At 39.7% G+C, this 19,645-nt stretch overlaps 2 protein-coding genes across 5 annotated transcripts in view; one reads left to right on the top strand and one right to left on the bottom strand.

Annotated features, from left to right (window-relative positions):
- Positions 1–4,638, top strand: part of syne2b (spectrin repeat containing, nuclear envelope 2b) — a 95,513-nt gene extending 90,875 nt beyond the window's left edge. The window contains exons 114-119 of the mRNA XM_088354986.1: positions 309–490; positions 581–784; positions 855–983; positions 2,116–2,334; positions 2,404–2,453; positions 3,264–4,638. Coding sequence (XP_088211112.1) covers positions 309–490; positions 581–784; positions 855–983; positions 2,116–2,334; positions 2,404–2,453; positions 3,264–3,483 — 1,004 coding nt within the window. The 3' untranslated portion in view covers positions 3,484–4,638. The remainder of the gene's footprint in view (positions 1–308; positions 491–580; positions 785–854; positions 984–2,115; positions 2,335–2,403; positions 2,454–3,263) is intronic.
- Positions 4,565–19,645, bottom strand: part of esr2b (estrogen receptor 2b) — a 35,227-nt gene continuing 20,146 nt past the window's right edge. For 3 of the 4 annotated variants that reach the window (XM_088353922.1, XM_088353920.1, XM_088353921.1), the window contains exons 4-10: positions 19,188–19,304; positions 15,515–15,805; positions 14,018–14,156; positions 13,733–13,866; positions 11,891–12,074; positions 9,268–9,495; positions 4,565–6,585 (exon numbers count right to left, since the gene is read on the bottom strand). In XM_088353922.1, the coding sequence (XP_088210048.1) occupies positions 6,477–6,585; positions 9,268–9,495; positions 11,891–12,074; positions 13,733–13,866; positions 14,018–14,156; positions 15,515–15,805; positions 19,188–19,304 (1,202 nt within the window). In that variant the 3' untranslated portion in view covers positions 4,565–6,476. Of the gene's footprint in view, positions 6,586–9,267; positions 9,496–11,890; positions 12,075–13,732; positions 13,928–14,017; positions 14,157–15,514; positions 15,806–19,187; positions 19,305–19,645 lie in introns of those variants that run through there. The other variant, XM_088353923.1, reaches the window with a different exon arrangement.

The following is a 19,645-nucleotide window of genomic DNA, read 5'->3' as shown; positions in this document are numbered from 1 at the left end:
ACAATTACAAAATAAAATAATTATGTTTTAGTGTCTTCCATTAAAGCGCTCCTGGAAGATACAGTGAATGGTTTAACTCTTTGATGTTCTTTAAATTTAAATTTTACGTTGGTATTGTGTTCATATGTGACGTCAATAAATTATTTTAATAATTGCCCACATATTGTACAACATTTGTCACTTTCAATGCTTAGTTCGAGTTGAAAAATAGTGAAACTAAACTTCATACCGATTTTTAATTAAAAAATTGGGGTGCACGTAATACACGAGTGTGTTATCCATTAATAAATACGGCGATTTTTCTGTAGACGTGATTGAGCGCTGGGAGGTAGCACAGGCCCAGGAGCTGCGGCCATGGGACAGGCTTATCGGCGAGCTGCATGACATCACCTCTTACCTGGAGATGAAGCTTCCCGAGTTGGAAGCGCTGCAAAAGATCCAGCCTTCTACTACAGTTAAAGACTTTGAATACAACATCAGGACGCTCAGGGTATTTGTGTGTTTGTGGGCTGTGTTTTTTTCACTCGACTTTACACACTTCTTCACACCTTCTCTTACCTTGTGTATTGCTGATGTTCAGGAGACACAGAAGTCCTTCTGCGTCCACAAGCGCGCTCTGATCTCGCTCAACGTGGCCAGCAGTCAATTTCTGCTCGACAGCAATGGCGAGGAGGCGAAGGGCCTGAAGGCGAGCCTCAATTCGGCCAATCACAGTTGGATGCGAGCCTGCGGCCTGCTGGAGCGCTGGGAAGCAGGGCTTCATGCCTCACTCATGCAGTGTCAGGTGCAGAAAATATCCAGAATTTGTTTTTTCAGCTCAAGCTGACATCATTGTTATGGTTTTTGTCTTTCAGGACTTTCACAAGTCTCTGCATTCATTGCTTTTATGGCTAGCGCAAGTGGAAGAGAAAATAAGCGCAGTGGGTGCACATCAAGCTCCGCCCTCGTACGATGAAGTCTTGGAGCAACGTGACGCGCTGCAGGTACATAAACAATGCCAAGAATTTTAAATAAATAAGTAAAGTGAAAGTTGAAAGGATATAAAAATGAAGTTCCGAAATGTAAGTCCAACCCAAGATACGCTTGACAGACCCCACATTTGAATCACTTTCTATTGGAAATTTTATACTGACTTTCTTTTTATATTTGTGGATTAATGATTATTTCTTATTAAAAAAATATGTATTTTGTTTTATTTTTTTCTATTATTAGTATCGATTATAACAATGATGATCATTCATGTTTTGTTATATTTTTAGGATACCATTTGTTACGTTACTTTCCATTATTTAAAAAATATTTTAATGTTGAACTATTTTTCCTGACATTTTAAAAACTAAGTCTTAATTTTGTTTCTATATTTTTGTTTTTAAATACATTCTAACTGTATTCATGAAAAATAATTAATAATAATGTTTATTCATTGTATTGATATTATTTTAATGATTATATATTTTCGTACTATGCCATCCTTGTATATTTTGTTTTAGTATACTATTTAGTTTTTTAAACTGTATTAACTTGAACTCTTTTTACTTATGATTAATACTTAATAATTTATATTTATTGTAATTATATTATGTTTATTATTTAGGATATCTATTTATATTACAATGCCCTATGTAATTATGATATAATTTGTTATTAGTATAACATTTTTAATTATTTGAACATTTTTTAATATTACTGTTTTACTCCTGTTGGATAATTATCTAATAATTCTTTATATTTGTGATTTGTTATGTTTTTTTATTATTTATTATATATGTTCATAGAATTATATCAGTATTGTACAATCAATAACTGTTTAGTGTTTTTTAATTATTTTGAACTGTATTATTATTATTATTATCTTTTATTTATTTTTTTAAACATTTTAATCCTCTGAGTTAGATTTCATGTTCATGGGCAAGACACTGAACTCTTCATGCCCCCGATAATGCGCCTTGCATGGCTGTTGCCACCATATGTATGTAAGTGTGTGTGTGAATAGGTTGGTGTGAAGCACATTGTGAATTGCTTTGGGAAGTCTACAGCGACTTTAAAAGCCCTACACAAAAATGCAGACTATTTACCCTTTTATTTACCTTTTTCTCTTCACTTCGCCCCCATTAGGCTCTGCAGGAGGAACTGCAGGCTCGCCAGGCCGCCGTCTCGTCGCTGCACACGATTGGCACGCAGCTCCTATTGGAGGCGGGCAGCGACCAGGTTGATTGCGTTGAGGCCAGAGAGAAAGTTCACGTGGTCCGGAACAAAATGACGCTGCTCCTCAGGCACGTCCACGAGCGCCTCAACGGCCTCGAACACGACATTCAGGCGCTTAAATCGCAGCAGGTAAACCGGAACACTTGACTACACGGTGGCCCCTGCTGGACAGAATGGGACGTTTTTTGTGTATCTCAGGAGAAAGAAGAAGGGCCAGTGGATGATGGACAGGCGAACATGCCAAGAAGGTACGAGTGCGTTGGTCTTTTTAACAATGACAATAAACATTTTGAATCTGAAAAAGTCTGTAAAACTTTGATGTTGAGGCTGTCATTTCTGTATGTTAGCGTTTGAGCTATAGACGCTTGAGTAAATGTAAATGGTCTGCATTTATATAGCGCTTTTTAAGTCATTGAAGACCTTCCAAAGCGCTTCACACTTTTCCCTTTTACACAATAACTAACCGATAGCAGCGTCAGCTATGCAAGGCGACTACCTGCTATCGGGGGCATAAGGGATTTCAGTGTCTTGCCCAAGGACACTTCGACATAAAAAAACAGAGGAACTGGGAATCGAACCGGGACCTCTTGATCCCAAGACAAGCGCTTTACCTCCTGAGCCAATGCCAACGTAAACATGGGATGCAATGGGAATAGAACCCAGGTTGCGGCGAGGAGCGCATCGAATCGTAACCAATGCACCACCTGTAATATGAGCTACAAGCAACTACCTGATCTTGGTTTTTCAAAGTTACATTGTTCGTTTATTTTAAACAATATTCCTAATTTAATTTGTATTTAGTTTTTTTTTTTTACTTTTATTAGCATTTTTGGTTCTGGAGTAATCGAAAGTAATCAAGTTACGTTACTTTTACATTATAGTAATCAGATTATGTGACTGATTATATTTATCAACAGGTTATCAGTAACTGTATCTGATTACATTTTCAAAGCAATCCTCCCAACCCTCATTGCTACACTAGTTGACAACAGAATATTATCAGATTATCGACTATTTCTATGCCCGATTTTTGACTTGGAGTTTTTCTTTTCTTTCAGGGAACAGGGGGAAAACCCCCCATTCCGTCGGCCCCTGCTGCACCGCCTATTTCGTGCAGCATTCCCGTTGCACTTGGTCTTCCTGCTGCTGCTAGCGTTAGCGTGCTTGGTGGCTCCGCCCCCCGGAAGCCCGTCTTCCTATAGTTGTTCGCTCGCCAACAACTTTGCGCGCTCCTTCTATCCCATGCTGCGCTACACCAACGGACCCCCGCCTACGTGACCCCCAAAAGGTTATTCATTGCTTGTTCGCTTATCTCAAAGCGTCTCACAATGGACTTTTTTTGAAAAGTAATGTTGTAAATAGTTTTCAGAGTACACAAAAGAAGCAACAACATTTAAAGTCGATCGTTTTTGGTCAGTGGCATCGACTTTTTGTCCACACAGTGAGCCGCCACTCAGCACAGGAGGACTTATTCTCTGCATGGATTGAAACAAACTGCAGAATTTAGTTTGCTGTGTGTGGGTGAACATAACATGACGAATGCTAGTGAAAGAGTGAACAAGAGAGGATATTCACAAGTAAAAGTTTATTTTATGATAATTTATTTTTTAGCTTTTTTGAAATTCTGAGCTAGTTCACTTGGGTCAAGGTGGTTTAAAATAAAAGCCACAAATCCAACTATCTGATTCATTCACTGCCAGCCCAGTTTAAAATGGGTCTTTGATGTTAATGGCAATCGATGGCAGTGAATGAGTTAAATAATTATATATATATTTTTCTATCCTTAACTTTTGAATTGGGGGGGTAGGTGTAAGTTATTAAATATTTAATTATTTTTTTCCCTATTAAAAAGAGTTAATTTCTGATTTATTTTCATTAATTATTTTTATTTATTAAAATGAAGAAAATACCTTTTTATTGTTTTAAAATATATTTTAAGTGAAAAGAAAATGATGAATAAGTTAAACATTGAATTCAAGTATTTTTTATGTATTAAAAAATTTCAAATGATCAATTTTATATATTTTTTAAATGTGTCTCAATTCGAATTTCCATTCTTCAAATTGTCCCGCTTCTGAATTTTTATTTTACAAAGTAGTTTAATATAACCAGATGAAAATCGCCTTTAAGTATCATTTGTATATTTTTTTTTCAAAAAAGTAAAAAAAGGAGAATAATTATTATTTTAAAAAATACAATAATCAATAAAAAGTAATGAGTCCCACCAATTAGCTTTATTTCACTCAATAACATAAAAGTGAAAAAAATGTCAATGTTTTTGTAATTGCACGTGTGGCTTCAAGATTGGTGTGTAAAACAACTGTAAACAATCCCACGAAAAAGACAAAAGTGTGCAGTGTTCAAATTTGTCAACTTTTTATTGAAGAAATGTTGTACGGCAACTTTGTGAATAAATGCGAACTGTGAACTTTGCTTGCATGCAAAACGTTTAAAGGAGACGACAAGGCGCGACAACAACAAAACAATATGAAATACATTCTTCTATTTGGCACAAATTGCTTCACAAAAATGTGGAAAAAGTGTAGAAGGGGGGTAAAAAATCCTCGCTTTTGAGCCGGCCAAAAATGGTGTTTGCAGTCAGTCACTAGTCAGAATGTAGCTATCTCAAATAAAGGCTCAGGAAAGTGCAAAGAGATGCTACGGACGGGTCCCTCCATTTTGGCCCTTTTTTGCCTGGTTCGAGTCTTATTTTGACCATTTAGGGTCTTTTGATGTGGTTTCAATGAAACTACTGTAAATTCCAGACTACTGAGTGCACATAATTAAAAGACAAATTTAAGGAAGAAACTCAACTTTCTTTTTGTTAAAGCCACAACGGACTTTAAGTCGCAAAAATGATCTCATTCATGTCCATTTCTTACATTACAAAAAAAAAAATCAGTGGGGAAATGTCTAGTACTGAGAAGTAACACATTGTGCCGCGATTAAGACACTCGTTTGTGGACTGTGTCTGCAGTTGTCAATCTTAATGAACTCGCGCAGCAGTTACAATTAACTTCATCGACATTAATATATACGCAGGGGTGCGACAAAAACCATTCTCAAAAGAAAACTCAATGTACTGTACCGAATAAAGTCAGAAGCTTTTACAACCACAACGGCCTGTTTACATGCTGAGCCAGGCGACTGACATTAAGCCTTGCGCACATGACAAAGTGATAGAGAGGAGAGTGAAAAGGTGATAGAGAGGAGACCAATTATTGCTTCTACTACAGAAAAAATAAACCATTACACATAAATTCTTAGAATCTTAACAAGTAGTGTCGGCTGATTGAATTTTTAGTGTGGCAGAAGCTGACTAATTATTGGATATATTTTTCCTATTGAAACAAAAACTGCGACGTCATATGAGGATGTGATCAGTCTGATAATTGTCAGCCTGATAATTATCGTTTACCCCTCGTTAGTTAGATACTAGCTCGGCATGTTTAATGAATGATGTTTTAGTAGTAGCAATACTTGTCTATAATTGTCTAGGATGGGAGGGTTTAATATCAGTCGAGTGGCTCGGTATGTGTACAGGGCGGTATGAGTTTAGGAGGTAGAGCGCTCGTCTTGGGATCAAGAGGTTGCAGGTTCCATTCCCGATAGCCTTACCTGGCTGACACTGCTATCAGTTAGTTTAAAAGGTAAAAAGTGTGAAGCACATCGTAAAGTGCTTTGGGAGGTCTTCGTTGACTTAAAAAGCGCTATATAAATGCAAACATTTACAGGCTGTTGCAATCTTATGGGCCTCAGTACATTATATTAGATTTTATTTTGAAAATTAATTTTGTCGCACTCCTGTTTATATTTTAATGCAAATGGAATTAATATTGACTGCTGTGTTAAATGGTTAAGATTGTGTCCAAAGCTGTCAGTCTGCAAATTGGTGTCTTAATCGCGGCACAATGTGATACGTTGTGCCCAAAAAAAGGCCGCTTATTGTAGGCCGCAGTGTTTGAAATGTAGGAAAAAAAGTAGCAGCTTGTAGTCCGGAATTAACGGTACAATAGATCAATGCTAATGCTAACACACAAAGTATTAAGGTGGAAACGTGTCAGGTTAGACCACGCCATTCTCTTGTCGTCAAGGCAACATGAAGTACCACAAAGTGGCCGGTTTTTGGTCAATCGTATGAAGACTGAACGGAAAAACATACAAAACGATAAATGACATTAAATCCTTCTTTTTACGACATTGAACAGACTTTCACTTATCTAACAACTCAGCATTTTTGGTGGGCAGTGTAAACAACATTTGCTGTAATTTCAGTTCAGTCCAGTTTCCATGGCGATGCCATCAGGAACGGCAAAGTCCGAAGAAGGGGCGGGCTCGCCCAAATCCAACATTGCCATCCATTCTTCCATGGGGACAAAGCTGAGGGGGATGGAACGCTTAGTGAGCATGTTAACGATACAAACATTCATCTTTAGCTTTCTCATTTCAACCGATTTTTTTGTAATTTACTGATTTTAAGGCCCACCTTCAAAAATACTCTGAAAAATACAGGGTGTCCCAAAAAATGAATACACATTTTAGCACCAGGTAACCTAATTATTTTTTTCTTTATTTATAAATTAAGCCCATTGAACCGAGTATAGGCAGCCATACTTGACTTTGAAGAAATTACATTTGTTCTAAAATGCTACTTAAAACACATTAGAAGTGCAAAGACAATTAAGGAGGGATTTTAACAAAACCACCAACACGTGTTACCATCACTTGAATTAGATAAGTTTGAAGCTGATAGGACTGTTCAAGAGCCCATAAACACGTGCCGAGAACACCACGTACATTGAAAAGCTCCACAAAAGAAGATATATTACTGGAAACTAAAACTGAAAAGTCCAAGAAAGTCTTTGCTGCAAAAAAGAATTTAAATTTTGTGATTGCTTCTATGTCAGGATGCCGGTTCTTCTTCGATGGTCTACAGGAGGTAAATGCAACGCGCAACTTATGAGATACAGTTAGGGCTTGCCCACCAAATTGTTTTCCTGCTCTGAGCAAACTTTTCTAAATTGGCTTGCAATGACAGCGCCTTGTTTTTACGCTCTGTTGAAAATGCCTGTCGTGTGACAAGGTACGCCGGCCAGGTTTCTGTGCGAAACGCTCGGTGCTCAATATATTTTTGGTCGCAGAGAGATGAAAAATGTTCAACTTGGGGAAAACGCGACGCTCGTCAATGTCACGTTTCACCCAGCTGTCTAATCACAGTGCAGGTGGGGTGGGACAAAAAAACACAACAACCGAATGTTGTCACGGAGGCGCAGGGCTGACTCACTGAACAAAATTCCTTCTGACTGACAGAGGTAAGTAGCGCAAGTACACACCATGGCATTTGCAATCATTTATATTTTGAGAAATCGGAAAGTTGTTTCGATTAGTTTGGATATATATAATATATATACAGTGGTACCTCTACTTACAAATTTAATTTGTTCCAGCAGTGAGGTAGAATGAAACTGTTGTAAATTGAGACACGGCTTCCTGTTTAAATGAATTGAAACGGGATCAATCCTTTCCAAGGTCATCAACTGCAACAGCCTTGTACACTAATGTTCAGTCAATGTTCAAAAATATCCATCCATCCATTATCTGCAACGCTTGTCCTCACTAGGGTAGCAGGGGTGGTGTAGACCATTCCATCTATCTTCAGGCAGTGGGCATGGGACACCCTGAACTGGTTGGCAGCCAATCCCAGGTTTATAAATATACAACATAGTTTAAAATGAAAGAAGAAATAAGGCTAAATAAATGCAAAAAATCAAGTTTCTGTACGGTACAAAGCTTTACTAGCAACAACAGTTAAAATCAAAACAAAAAGGACAACAACCAAATCAAAATAGTAAAATGTCAGTTAAGTTTCTTGACACGCTTTTTCCAAACACTCTACAGGTTGGTCGCCTGATGCATAAAATAGCGATGCAGCGATTGTTGTTTCTGTCTAGATCTTAGAATGTTTTTCAAATGTTCAGACAGTTTTCATTGAACTACTCCATTGACCGTCTGCTTTTGGCTTTGTCGTTTTGTCAAGTCAAGTCAGAACATGTTTATTTGTGACGCCCTTAATCGCAAAGAGTCTCAAAGGGCTGCACAGTTCAAAGACTATTGCAAACTACAGACTAAAATACTGTTTTGTGACAAAAGCTTTCAGTTTTTCCCAGCAGGCAAACATTTCCTTAATTTCTGCCGTCAATAAACTTAATTGTGTCCCCAGCAAGCTCTTCATCTTGTTTCCAAATTATAAGAAGCTTTTCAATATCTTCATTTATAGCTGACCTCCGGCTTGATTAAAAACATTCTTTTTGTCATAAAACGGTGGAGATTGTCGACATGCTTCGCCTTTATTCTCTCGCCAGATCTGCAACCTCACCCCGTTTTTCATATTAAGCATTCATATTTTGCTTCTTTTCTATGGTAAGTGGGGCCTTGGTTCTATAGTATATGAATAACCTATATTTTATGTTGACAATATATGTGTATTATTTGCCCTCATGTAGGTTTTAGATCAGGGATGGTGTCATAAATCTGTGGTTTGCAATAATCTGTAGTCTGTGCAGCCCTTTGAGACTCTTGTTGATTAAGGGCGTCACAAATAAACATGACTTGACTTGACTTCTCTCCTCTTTTCGCAGTACCCATGACTGGAAACATAATTATTGCGCAGTGGCATAAATAAATTGGTGGATGCAACCACTGAACTAATGGACTAAACCATTTGCAGTTTAATGAAGAGGGTTGCAAGGGTCTTATCTAGCTAATACACCATGCAGGACGCTGTTGATTTATACTTGCACGAACATCAAGTGGTAGTGTCACTGACTTCGGATACTGTAAAACTGATCGTATCAGATTTTACACGACTTCGGATACCGAAACATTCGTAAGATGGGTCGATCGTAAAACGAGGTACCACTGTGTTCAGAAATATTATTTTGCATACAAATTTATAGGACTCTGGCGGCCTGCCAGAGTCTTCTAATGTATGAGAAACATGGAAGTAAATTATCATTGTGGAGTGGATGCTTATAACAATCCTTTGAATGATTGAGGTCTCACCTGTCCGTTTGCGGCTCAGCGCCGACAGCCATCAGGGTACCGGCGGGGGCACTGTGGCTCTGCGGGGGCCCGTAGGTCAAGCAGCGGCTGTACTGGTCGGACCCGAGCACGTCGGTCACCTGGGGGCCGGCGGCGGCGGCGTCCGCGTCCAGCATTTCCAGCAGCAGGTCATAAACCAGCACCACCTTCTTGCGCTTCATGCTGCACAGGTGATCCATGCCCTTGTTGCTATGGAGAACACACGTAGACAAAGGGCAAAACTTTATGGGTGGGGTGCGTCGTTTGAGAGGTCTTTAAAGTATTTTTTCTATCGAATATGAGTTACAATGCCCAACTGAGTTCAAAAGCCTTTGAACACGATTTTCCCCCACGCCTATCTGCTCTTATCTTACTTTTTGTAAAGCTGTTTGTGACAGATCAGATTCAGGAGGATAGATAGATAGATAGATACTTTATTCATCCCCGTAGGGAAATTCACACTTCCAGCAGTCTACCCCGTTGTTTATCAACAGATTAACATGATGCCCTAGGGGTACTTGTAGCGGAGTGGAATACGTCACACGCCAGTCCAAAAGTTCGACATCCCTGCGGCAGATGAAAATCGTTTCTTTGTGTCCAGGGATACACCACCTCGTGTTAGCAAGTCCGCCTCCTCTCCGATTCCCCCCGCAGGCTTTTGTGTCTCTGTATAGCGGCGTTGAAGCCGGATCGCTCCGGGTGGCTACACGTGAGCCACGTTTCCGCAAAACACAGCAACAGCGCTCCCTGTGCGCTTCGATGTTTTCCACCAGCACTCGTTGGTCTTATTTGGTAGTGAGTTCGCATTTACCATGATTACGGGTGGTACCGTGTGCGGGAGAGTCACGTCATGCTCGTCCCCGCAGATTTTTTCCCCTATTTGTAAGTGTAACATGACAATATTGAAAGTAAGAAAACGCCTGCCTCAAGTTGAGTCCTAACGCCAACCCAAACCCCAAGAAAAGTGAAAAATGTTCATAAGAGTGCTTCTAAGAAATGCACGTACTTGCACATGCATCATCATCAAAGAGTTGATTAAAGCTGCAATGATGACACAAGCCAGATGATGGCGGCAGCAGCAGCAAGTAAAAAAGTTCCAGATTCCATACGGCCCCTTAATGTAAGTTAACTCAAGTATAAAATATTGACACAAATTCACTCAAGTTAACTGGAGTTAAAACTTGGTTTAAAAACCTACTATTGGACATTTATATGGCTGCATGTAAACAGTCATTTTTGTGTATATTTTTGCTTGATTGGGCTCAAAATAGTAATTTTTGTGTATATTTTTGCTCGATTGGGCTCAAAACAGTCAATATATTTTTGCTTGATTGGGCTCAAAATAGTCATTTTTGTGTATAGTTTTGCTTGATTGGGCTCAAAATAGTAATTTTTGTGTATATTTTTGCTTGATTGGGCCCAAAACAGTCATTTTTGTGTATATTTTTGCTCGATTGGGCTCAAAACAGTCAATATATTTTTGCTTGATTGGGCTCAAAATAGTCATTTTTGTGTATATTTTTGCTTGATTGGGCTCAAAACCGCCATTTTTGTGTATATTTTTGCTTGATTGGGCTCAAAACCGCCATTTTTGTGTATATTTTTCCTCAATTAAGCCAACAGTTCCTCCGACCTATTTTACTCTAGTCTTGTTATTTACATATTGTTTCTTTTTAAGCTATTCTATATAATTACCTTGTATTGTACACTACAATATCTTTATTGCTCTATTCTTCTACATCTATTATATTATCATTATTGAGAGTTAGCGTGTCAAATGATTTCTTGTATTTATCATGTTTACGGTTTATACTGCCTTAATACAAATACATTACATTAATACTTAAAAGCTGCTTTGAGTTACTGTATTTCAAGCTAAAGCTCTTTACTATATAGACCCGTGATTCTCAACTGATATGACTTGGGACCCACCTTAGATTACAAACCAAAACCCCCCCCCCAAAAAAAATACGTATAATTGTGCAATGATACCATAGAGTATAATATATTTAAGCCTAAAATATAAAAAGACCAGCAAGACCAAAATACTTTAATTAATAATAATAATCTCTTTAATTCTTAACTTGGCTGCATTTTTAATGAAATCCAAAACACTTCTCTTCAGTAACTGTCATGAAGATTTGTATTCTTTTTTTGCTACTGTATGTTTGGCCATGCTTAACTTGTGTAAACAAACTATGTTTTGTTTGTTCGTTTGGATCCCTTAACCACCAGGGTTGTAGGGGGCACCATTTCCTGTGGTGTGTCTTGGGCAGGTACAGCCTGGTGGCGCCCAACAAACTTTAGCCGTCTTTATTTTGTGGTGTGAAATGGCGGGTGTCACTCACATTCCCAAGGCATTATCTTAATTTACTCCTAAGGAGTGTCATTGACCACCAGTTATCCTTTTTCTTCAGCATTCTTGTGCTGTGCAAAATGCCAAATCCATCCATCCCATTTCTGCACTGCTCATCATCATTAGGGTCGCGGGAAATGCTAAATCCAATGGCAAACTAGGAAACCCCAAAGCAATCTAAGCTTTGGGGTTAGCTTACTATCCCCATGCTATTGCTAACGACTGGAACCAGTGCAGCAGAAGAAACACCTGACATGTCGAATGTGCGAGAGGAGCATGGTTAGGTGTCCGAGTCTCAGCGTCTGCTGCTTTCCGTTGAGGCCCGTCTTGGAAATGGACCAGACCAGAGCGTCGATCACGCAGTCCAGAAGTCGCAAGAGACGCCTCCTGCTGGCCAACTCTTCCGACGTCTGCGGGGAACTCATGCAAACGTCTGCAACCAAAAACAGTACGTCAAATCAGGAGATCTTTCTTAAAATGGTGCCTTAAATTACAGTATTGAACTTTTTTTCAAGTTCATCATCCCAATTATTTCTTAAAGGTGCATTGTTTGTGGTTTCCGTAAGACAGGCCAAAGTCCGGCCCCGGGGCCAGTTAGGGCCTGTGATCAAATTTTTACTGGCCTGAGGACTCTGTCGTAAAATTAATAAATGTGGCCGGTCACTAATGTTGACCGACCGCAGTATAAAATAAACTTGTACAGAAAAAAAAAAAATCACATTTTCACCAGATGATGGCAGTAGCCCTTTGGCCACCTTGATCTTGGCTTTCTGTGAGAATTTCAGCCCACCCTAATTCTGACACGGCTACAGTAAATCAAAAAGGAAAGTTGATTGTGAGGGCCGCCGTTTACAGGACAAGTGGAAATTGGAGTATTTCTTTAACCGAAACAAATGTGTCTGCCTAGTTTGCCAAGAGACTGTAGCTGTTTACAAAAAAAAGAAGATCAAGAAGCCCTGCCAGACTAAACATGCTGACGACAAAAAAGCTTACTGGAATCGAACTCTGTGAAAAGGTGAAGCCATTAGAAGCTGTTTTAATGGCACAGCAGCGCTTTTTTTTTTACAAGACCCTCTGGGTCAAATGAAAATGCTACAAAGGCAAGCTATGAGGTAGCAATGCAAACCTTTCACGGAGGGTGGATTTATTGAAGACTGTTCGAAGAGTTTTAGGCTGAATAGTCAGCCCTCACACATTTTCAGCTTGCCACTTTCTGAAAGCCCGCTTTCTTAGACACCTTTGCAGCTTCCTTTAAAAGTTAACGGCAAACAATTCACTGTTATTTCTCTAAATTATGAGTCCCCTGGCAGGAAGCGGTGGTACTGAACCTCTCATAGCAAATCAATCAATTGTGTCATTGGAATGAATGGGAATTATATTGACGTTAGCGTTATTTCTCCAAGTAAAGTTGAAAATTGAATGTTTTCTATATGAGGTATGTGTTAACAATGCCCTGCTTAGTTCAAAGAGCCGTTATGCTTTATTATCCAAGAGGTGATGGCCGCAAGTAAAAATAGTTCCGAATTCCGTCCAGCTGCTTTAATTGTAATTTTAATAATAGCATTTTTATTTTTTGGGTGGAAACAGTTGCCAGGCTATTTGTTGTTTTTAAGGATTCTTTTTCTCACAGATTGTTTTTATTACAGTAAACTACGACGAATAATAGGAAAAATGCAGTTTTGACATTTTTGGTTCCAAAAAAGTACACCTTTCTCCCTTTCTTTTCCTCCTCTCTTTTCTTTCTCTTTCTCTTGTTTTCTTTATCTATTTATCTATCTTTTCTATATCTTCCTCCCTCCTATTCTTTCTTTCTACCTTTATTTCACTCTCTCGTACTGTCTTCCTCCCTTTCTTTCACTATATTCTTCCACTCTTTGTCTCCCTTTTTCTCTATCTTTCTACTTCCAATAATGAACCTGGTAATAACATAGTTATTACTTTAGAAATGTATATTAAATTTGGTCCCCTTTTCATCAATAAGTAGTGAAAAATAGCTCAATGCTTGAAATGCCTTGAGATGGACATATTTGGCAAAAACATTACATTATTAGCTAGCGAACCAAAAATCCAAAGTTTTGTGTGAGTCCTAACTTGAATTGAGCAGGATCATGGCCTTGAGACAAACGTATTCCTCCCGCTGCAGCTTGAGCTCCCGAAAACGAGCCGTGGCGGCCAGCAGCATGTCGAAGATCTCCACGATGCCCTCCACGCACTCGCCCTCCTCCCTGCACACGCAATTCATTCCCATTCACTAGATTAGCCGCTAATGCTGATAGCCGCGAAACGCTGCAACGTCCGCATACAAGACAATTATTAATCGTGGGATTTGAAGACGGCGTCGACTCGTTTATCTAGCAAAGCCATCGCTTTTCTGACCTGTTGAGTTTGAAATTGGGAGAGAAGATGAGCTTCCCGGGGTGGTCCACCGATCGCCACATCAGACCCAGCATGAGGATTTCCAACCAGCAGCACTTGAGCAGCTGGATTTGGTCTGACAGGGTGAGTTCCACAAAACCTGCACACAGCGATGAACATGTAACTATCCAATTCCTGATCGGGCAACATAAACAGGATTTTTCTTTCTTTATTTTAAAGACTTATAAGTGCTCGGCATTAGGGATTGGAATTGGGGGTTTGGTCACCTAATCACTCCCAAAAACAGGTTTTGCATCACATCGATTGGGTTAAGCGATGGGGCTGGGAATCCTCTCCCAGAAAGGGTCAAGAATGTGAGCGTGTTCTTGACTCAAGCCACCTCCCGCTAAGGCGATATTCATTCATTCATTCATTATCTGCACCGCCTATCCTCAGTAGGGTCGCGGGGGTATTGAAGCCCATCCCAGCTTTCTTCGGGCATTGGGCACTGGTTTCCAGTCTGTCGCAAGGCACATTTTTTTGCCATTTTGAAATATATGACAGTTGAAAACACTTTCCCTAAATTTCATAATACACTTAAATAGGGAAAGTAATAAAATACAGCGATTAAATTGCAATATTTCCGGTTTTAGAAAACAAAATTAAGTTCTTTTAATGTGAATTTTAAATAAATATGTGCTAAAAAAAGATCTGACTCTGGGCTAATTCTTTTTTACACGTGTAAAATTAATCTTTGAACTTTTAACTTTTAAAAAATTTGAATGACATAACACCAAAAAAAAAAGACCAAGCACAATGTATTTTTTTTTTAGGTTTTTGATCATAATAAGGTGAACCGAAGGCGGTAATACAATTATTTTCAAAAATAGTTTATTAAAAAGCAATGACTAAGGTTTCATTTTAAAGATCATTTTTCTATACTTTCCATTACCAACAATCCAAATTTGATATCTGCCTCACTGTGACTCATTTTGGTAGATCAGGTCATAAATTCATATCTCATGTAGTCTCTTAAATGGCAGATGAATACTCAAATTTGCAGAGAATGAATGCAGTTTCCTGTTAAAGGGACAGTGTATTATTTCACCACTATGTCAGGGTGCAGTGTAATGCAACTGAAAACTTGTGCCAGAAAGCACTGGGAATAATACTACAGAGACTACGAGTATATCAAAAAAGCATATGCTAGTTCATGTATTTTTGCTCATTATTTAAATCAATATTGTTTTATCTTAAATTAAAGTTTATTAACACGAGGAGGTGCTAAATAATACACACTGTGGCTTTAAGGAACTTAAATAACCCTAAGTTATTTCCTTAGCATTATTTTGCCAAGCCAAAGGCCTGCCACCCACTGAAAACAGGTCCGTGACCTACTTTTGGGTCCTGACCCACCAATTGATAAACACTGTTCCAAAAAAATAGTTATGTGCCCATCAGTACCTCCACCCTTGATTCCTTTCCATTTTTAATCTCACAATAGTCACGGCTTCTCACCCGGTATCTTCTTGGCCCATTCGACCATGAGGACGAGCTCCTTATGGGCCAGGTTGGTGAGCGACATCATCACGCTAGCTTCTGTGAACGGCTTTTTCAGTTCCTCCATCAGGTAGATGGCGGGTGGCTCCGCCTCCATAATGCGTAGGATGAACTCCTCGGGGCTCAGGCCCCCGGATGGGGCGGCCTCCGGCCGGAAGTTGCGCCCCCCTCTGGAGGGGGCCCGACCCTGTGGCGCCCCCCGACGCTGGTGCCGGACACCGCGTACCCCGCAGCGCTCCCGTCTCACGCCTGTGTCAAATGAAGTTTGGAATTCATCTCATTCTTATCTCATTAGCCGTACCCCTTATCCTCATTAGGGTCGCGTGGGGGCTGGAGCCCATCCCAGCCATCTCCGGGCAGTGGGCAGGGGACACCCTGAACTGGTTGCCAGCCAATCGCAGGGCACACAGGGACAGACAACTAATTCGCTCATTCACACCTAGGGACAATTTGGACCGGCCAATTCACCTGAAATGCATGTTTTTGGAACGTGGGAGGAAACCGGAGTGCCCGGAGGAAACCCACGCAAGCACGGGGAGAACATACAAACTCCGCACAGGAAGTCTGGAGCTGGATTTGAAACCACGACAGGTTCCCATGACATGAACTGTGCCGCACAAGCGCTAACCACTGCGCCGCCGTGCTGTCCAAGTTTGGAATTGATAATCCAAAAAAAAAGCAGTTGATTTTCTTAAAGGTACCATGTGTAACACGCTACTGTTCAAAAGTTTGGCATCACCTAGACCAGGGGTCAGCAACCTTTTCAGTGTGGAGTGCCACTTTCAAATTTCCTTGTAAATCAGAGTGCCACACCAAGATTAATGATTCACACATTTTTTTAATATCCAACATAGCTGTCATTTTACACTAGTCCAAATATACATCATGGATATACATTCTAATCTTATAACCCTTTTTGAACCAAGGTACACTTTTATTGACCAAAAAGTTCCGAGGCACACCGTCCGTTAAAAATGTTTGAAAATGAAGTTATGTCAAATATTTCACTGTACTACCTCATAAACAAATAATTAGTATATAAAAAGAAGAAAATAAATACTAAGAATAAAAAAGAATGATGTGCTTTGTTTTTATTTTTTACAGTGCAATCTTGACCTTCTGTATGCGAACATCAAGGATGCATACAGTGCTACGCCACTGCCTGCCCTTGGGAAAGGAGACCAAACCTCATTCCTCAGAAGGCTGGCCTCCTTCAACATCTGCAAAAAGCTCCTGAAAATATTTTACGAGACAGTTAAAAGCTCCTGAATATATTTTACGAGACAGTTAAACTCCAGCAAGCTCCAGTGTTATTTTCGCTACTTTTGTGATTTATTGTTTTGTTTTTGCTTATATCTTCAGTGTTTGCCTTGCCTTGCCTTGCAGCACTTTGGATTACTTTTTATCCTATGGATATGGGTTATAACGCACAAAAATGCGTTTATTCGAGGAATCAACTCCTCTGCCTAATGAATTCTCGAGCCGGCGTGGTTCCCCTTTTACCTGACGAGGTGAGGCAGCCCTATCGGGGGTGCAGAGCCGAGATTTTTGTGAATTTCCCTGCGGGGATGAATAAAGTATCTATCTATCTAAACCGCTTTGTTAAACAAATTAAGTTATTAAATGTACTGTGCTACCTCAAGAGCAGATAATTAGTACATAAAAATTATATTAAAATCTGGTTGAAAAACACTGATATAACTGACCAATTTATCTTCCACTATTCTTGTTTATCAATCAACTAAAAAAATGAATGTTATCTTGTTGCAGAAAATATCAAAACTTGAAATGACAGCAGCAAAGCAGAAGGCACGCGCACGCACACACGCTTCTTAAAATATTCGCCATCAGTAAATGGTTTTCTGTGCTTTGCTATGCAGTGAGCAATGTGATAGCTTGCTTCAATGGTGGCGTTTTTAGCAGTGACAAAAGTCTTCAGGGTCTACGTTTGTTTGCCATACCTGGACACAGCGCGTTTTAATGTCTCCGCCATGTCAGACTCATCCTAGAATTCATGCTCATGTTTCATCTTGTAATGACGTGTAACACTTGATGTGCGAGGTACAACGCTCTCGAGGCATAATGCACAAAACAGCACGGTCATTTTTTGCAGAAAGCCCCATTCGTCTGTCCACGCTGGCTGGAAAGAACGAGATGTTTTCGCTAGAGGAGCCGTCATTCTTCGTTCATTTATCGCGGGCGCGTGTTTCGTTGGCTGCGTTTAAACACGGATCTCTCCTCTGCGAGGCAGCGCGCAAACACACACTGAAACACGAAGCAGAGGAGAAGGAGCGCTAACCTGAAGCCTCTGAAGCCCAATTTCGTTGGCACAATATGTTAACCCATTTTGTAACAATGACAATAAAGGTATATTCTATTCTATTCTATTCTAAATAAAACTTCAGGCAACTGAAAATGTTTAAATTTCAGATAAAAATGCGCATTTTAAAAATATAATTATTGTTATTTTTTTGATCGCTCGCGTGCCACTGCTGACATAGGTTGCCAACCCCTGACCTAGACGGTTTAGGGTTTTCTACATAAAAGTCAGACTTTAATTTATCAAGTGAGAAGTCCAATGTCTGCGTTATTTTGCTCATATCGATCTCTTCCTTTTTAGGGTCAGTATAAGAAAGCTTTTTCTTTGCCAATGTGCCTTAAAGGCCAACATCTTCTTTGTAGATGTTGACTATGGTGTTTTGCAGGTATTATCGTCTTGGGATCAAGAGGTTGCAGGTTCGATTCCCGGCTCCTCCATGTTATATGTTGAAGTATCCTTGGGCAAGACACTGAATCCTTAATGCCCCCAATAGGCGGGTTGGCGCCTTGCATGGCTGACTCCCTATTGGTGTGTGAGTGTGTGTGTGTGTGTGTGTGTGAATGGGTAAGTGTAAAGCGCTTAGGGAGGTCTTCATTGACTTGAAAACGCTATATAAATGCAGACCATTTACCATTTATTTCACCAAGCTTCTGGCTGAGGACCGTGAGCCGTCTATTCTCAAACTAGAGACTCTATTGTACTTGTCCTTTTACCACACGTCTTTCTACTCTATTCAGAGCCTGTTTGTGTTATTCTTTAAAGGGAGTAGCACACAGTACAAACCATTATCGGAGCTCTTGGCAATTTATTGAATGGAATAGCCTTCATTTCTAACAAGTCTGTCAAGTTTCACACATGAAAGTTCTCTTTTTCAGATCACACTCACGAATGGGATGCTCCAGATACTCTACTAACTCAAAGGAAGGTGAGTTTTATCTTTTCTGACCGGGCTAAACCTATGACCTATAATCACTGCACACAGGTTTTTTAATCATCCATTAGCCTTCTAACACAATTATCAAACACAACGTGCCATTACAACACAGGAGTGGTGGTTAGTGCAAATGGGCCTCTATACACCTATAAAGAAATTGTGTTTAAAAAAAAACATTTGCAGCTAACATTGTCATCAACCACGTCAACAATACCACCCCCAAACTTTTGAACAGTAGTGTTATTAGGGAACACCAACTTTCTGCATCCTCCAGCAGTAGAAGTTAAATTGAAGCTATTGGGTCCAACATTAGTTTCTTCCTTTTTGATTTGTCAACACTAAATACATCCAAGACAGTTTTGGGACATTTTACATACCGCACTTCATCATGCCCACTTCGTAGCATTTGCGTAGGCGGCAAGCCTGACAGCTTTTGCGACGGTTTTTGTCAATAGTGCACTGGTTGGTGGCGGGGCAAATGTAGTTGTTGTGTCCTAGGAGCGAAAGCAAGCAAGAAAAGTCAAGTTGAGCGCCGCGAAGGAATTCATGTGTGAACAATCGATAATTGACAGCTAAATTGAGAACTACAAAGATGATTGATTGCAGCTCTACCTAAAACCCAATACCTCAAATTGGTCACTGAAGTTTGACCAGAGCCAAGTCATGTAAGTGCGTCAAATCCTTTGAGTGAAGTCAGTAATATTATCTATGGAGTCGAGCTAAATATGGAGTGGAGTCAAATAAATAAACTACCGTATTTTCCGCACTATAAGGCGCACCTAAAAGCCTTTATTTTTTTCAAAAGCTAACCATGCGCCTTATAATACAGTGCGCC

The sequence above is a fragment of the Urocampus carinirostris genome, chromosome 15 (assembly GCF_059441175.1).
Source record: "Urocampus carinirostris isolate Australia breed hairy pipefish chromosome 15, RoL_Ucar_1.0, whole genome shotgun sequence".
Classification (NCBI taxonomy): Eukaryota; Metazoa; Chordata; class Actinopteri; order Syngnathiformes; family Syngnathidae; genus Urocampus; species Urocampus carinirostris.
The sequence above is the reverse complement of the archived record's forward strand: the minus strand, read 5'-3'. Positions and strand labels throughout refer to the sequence as shown.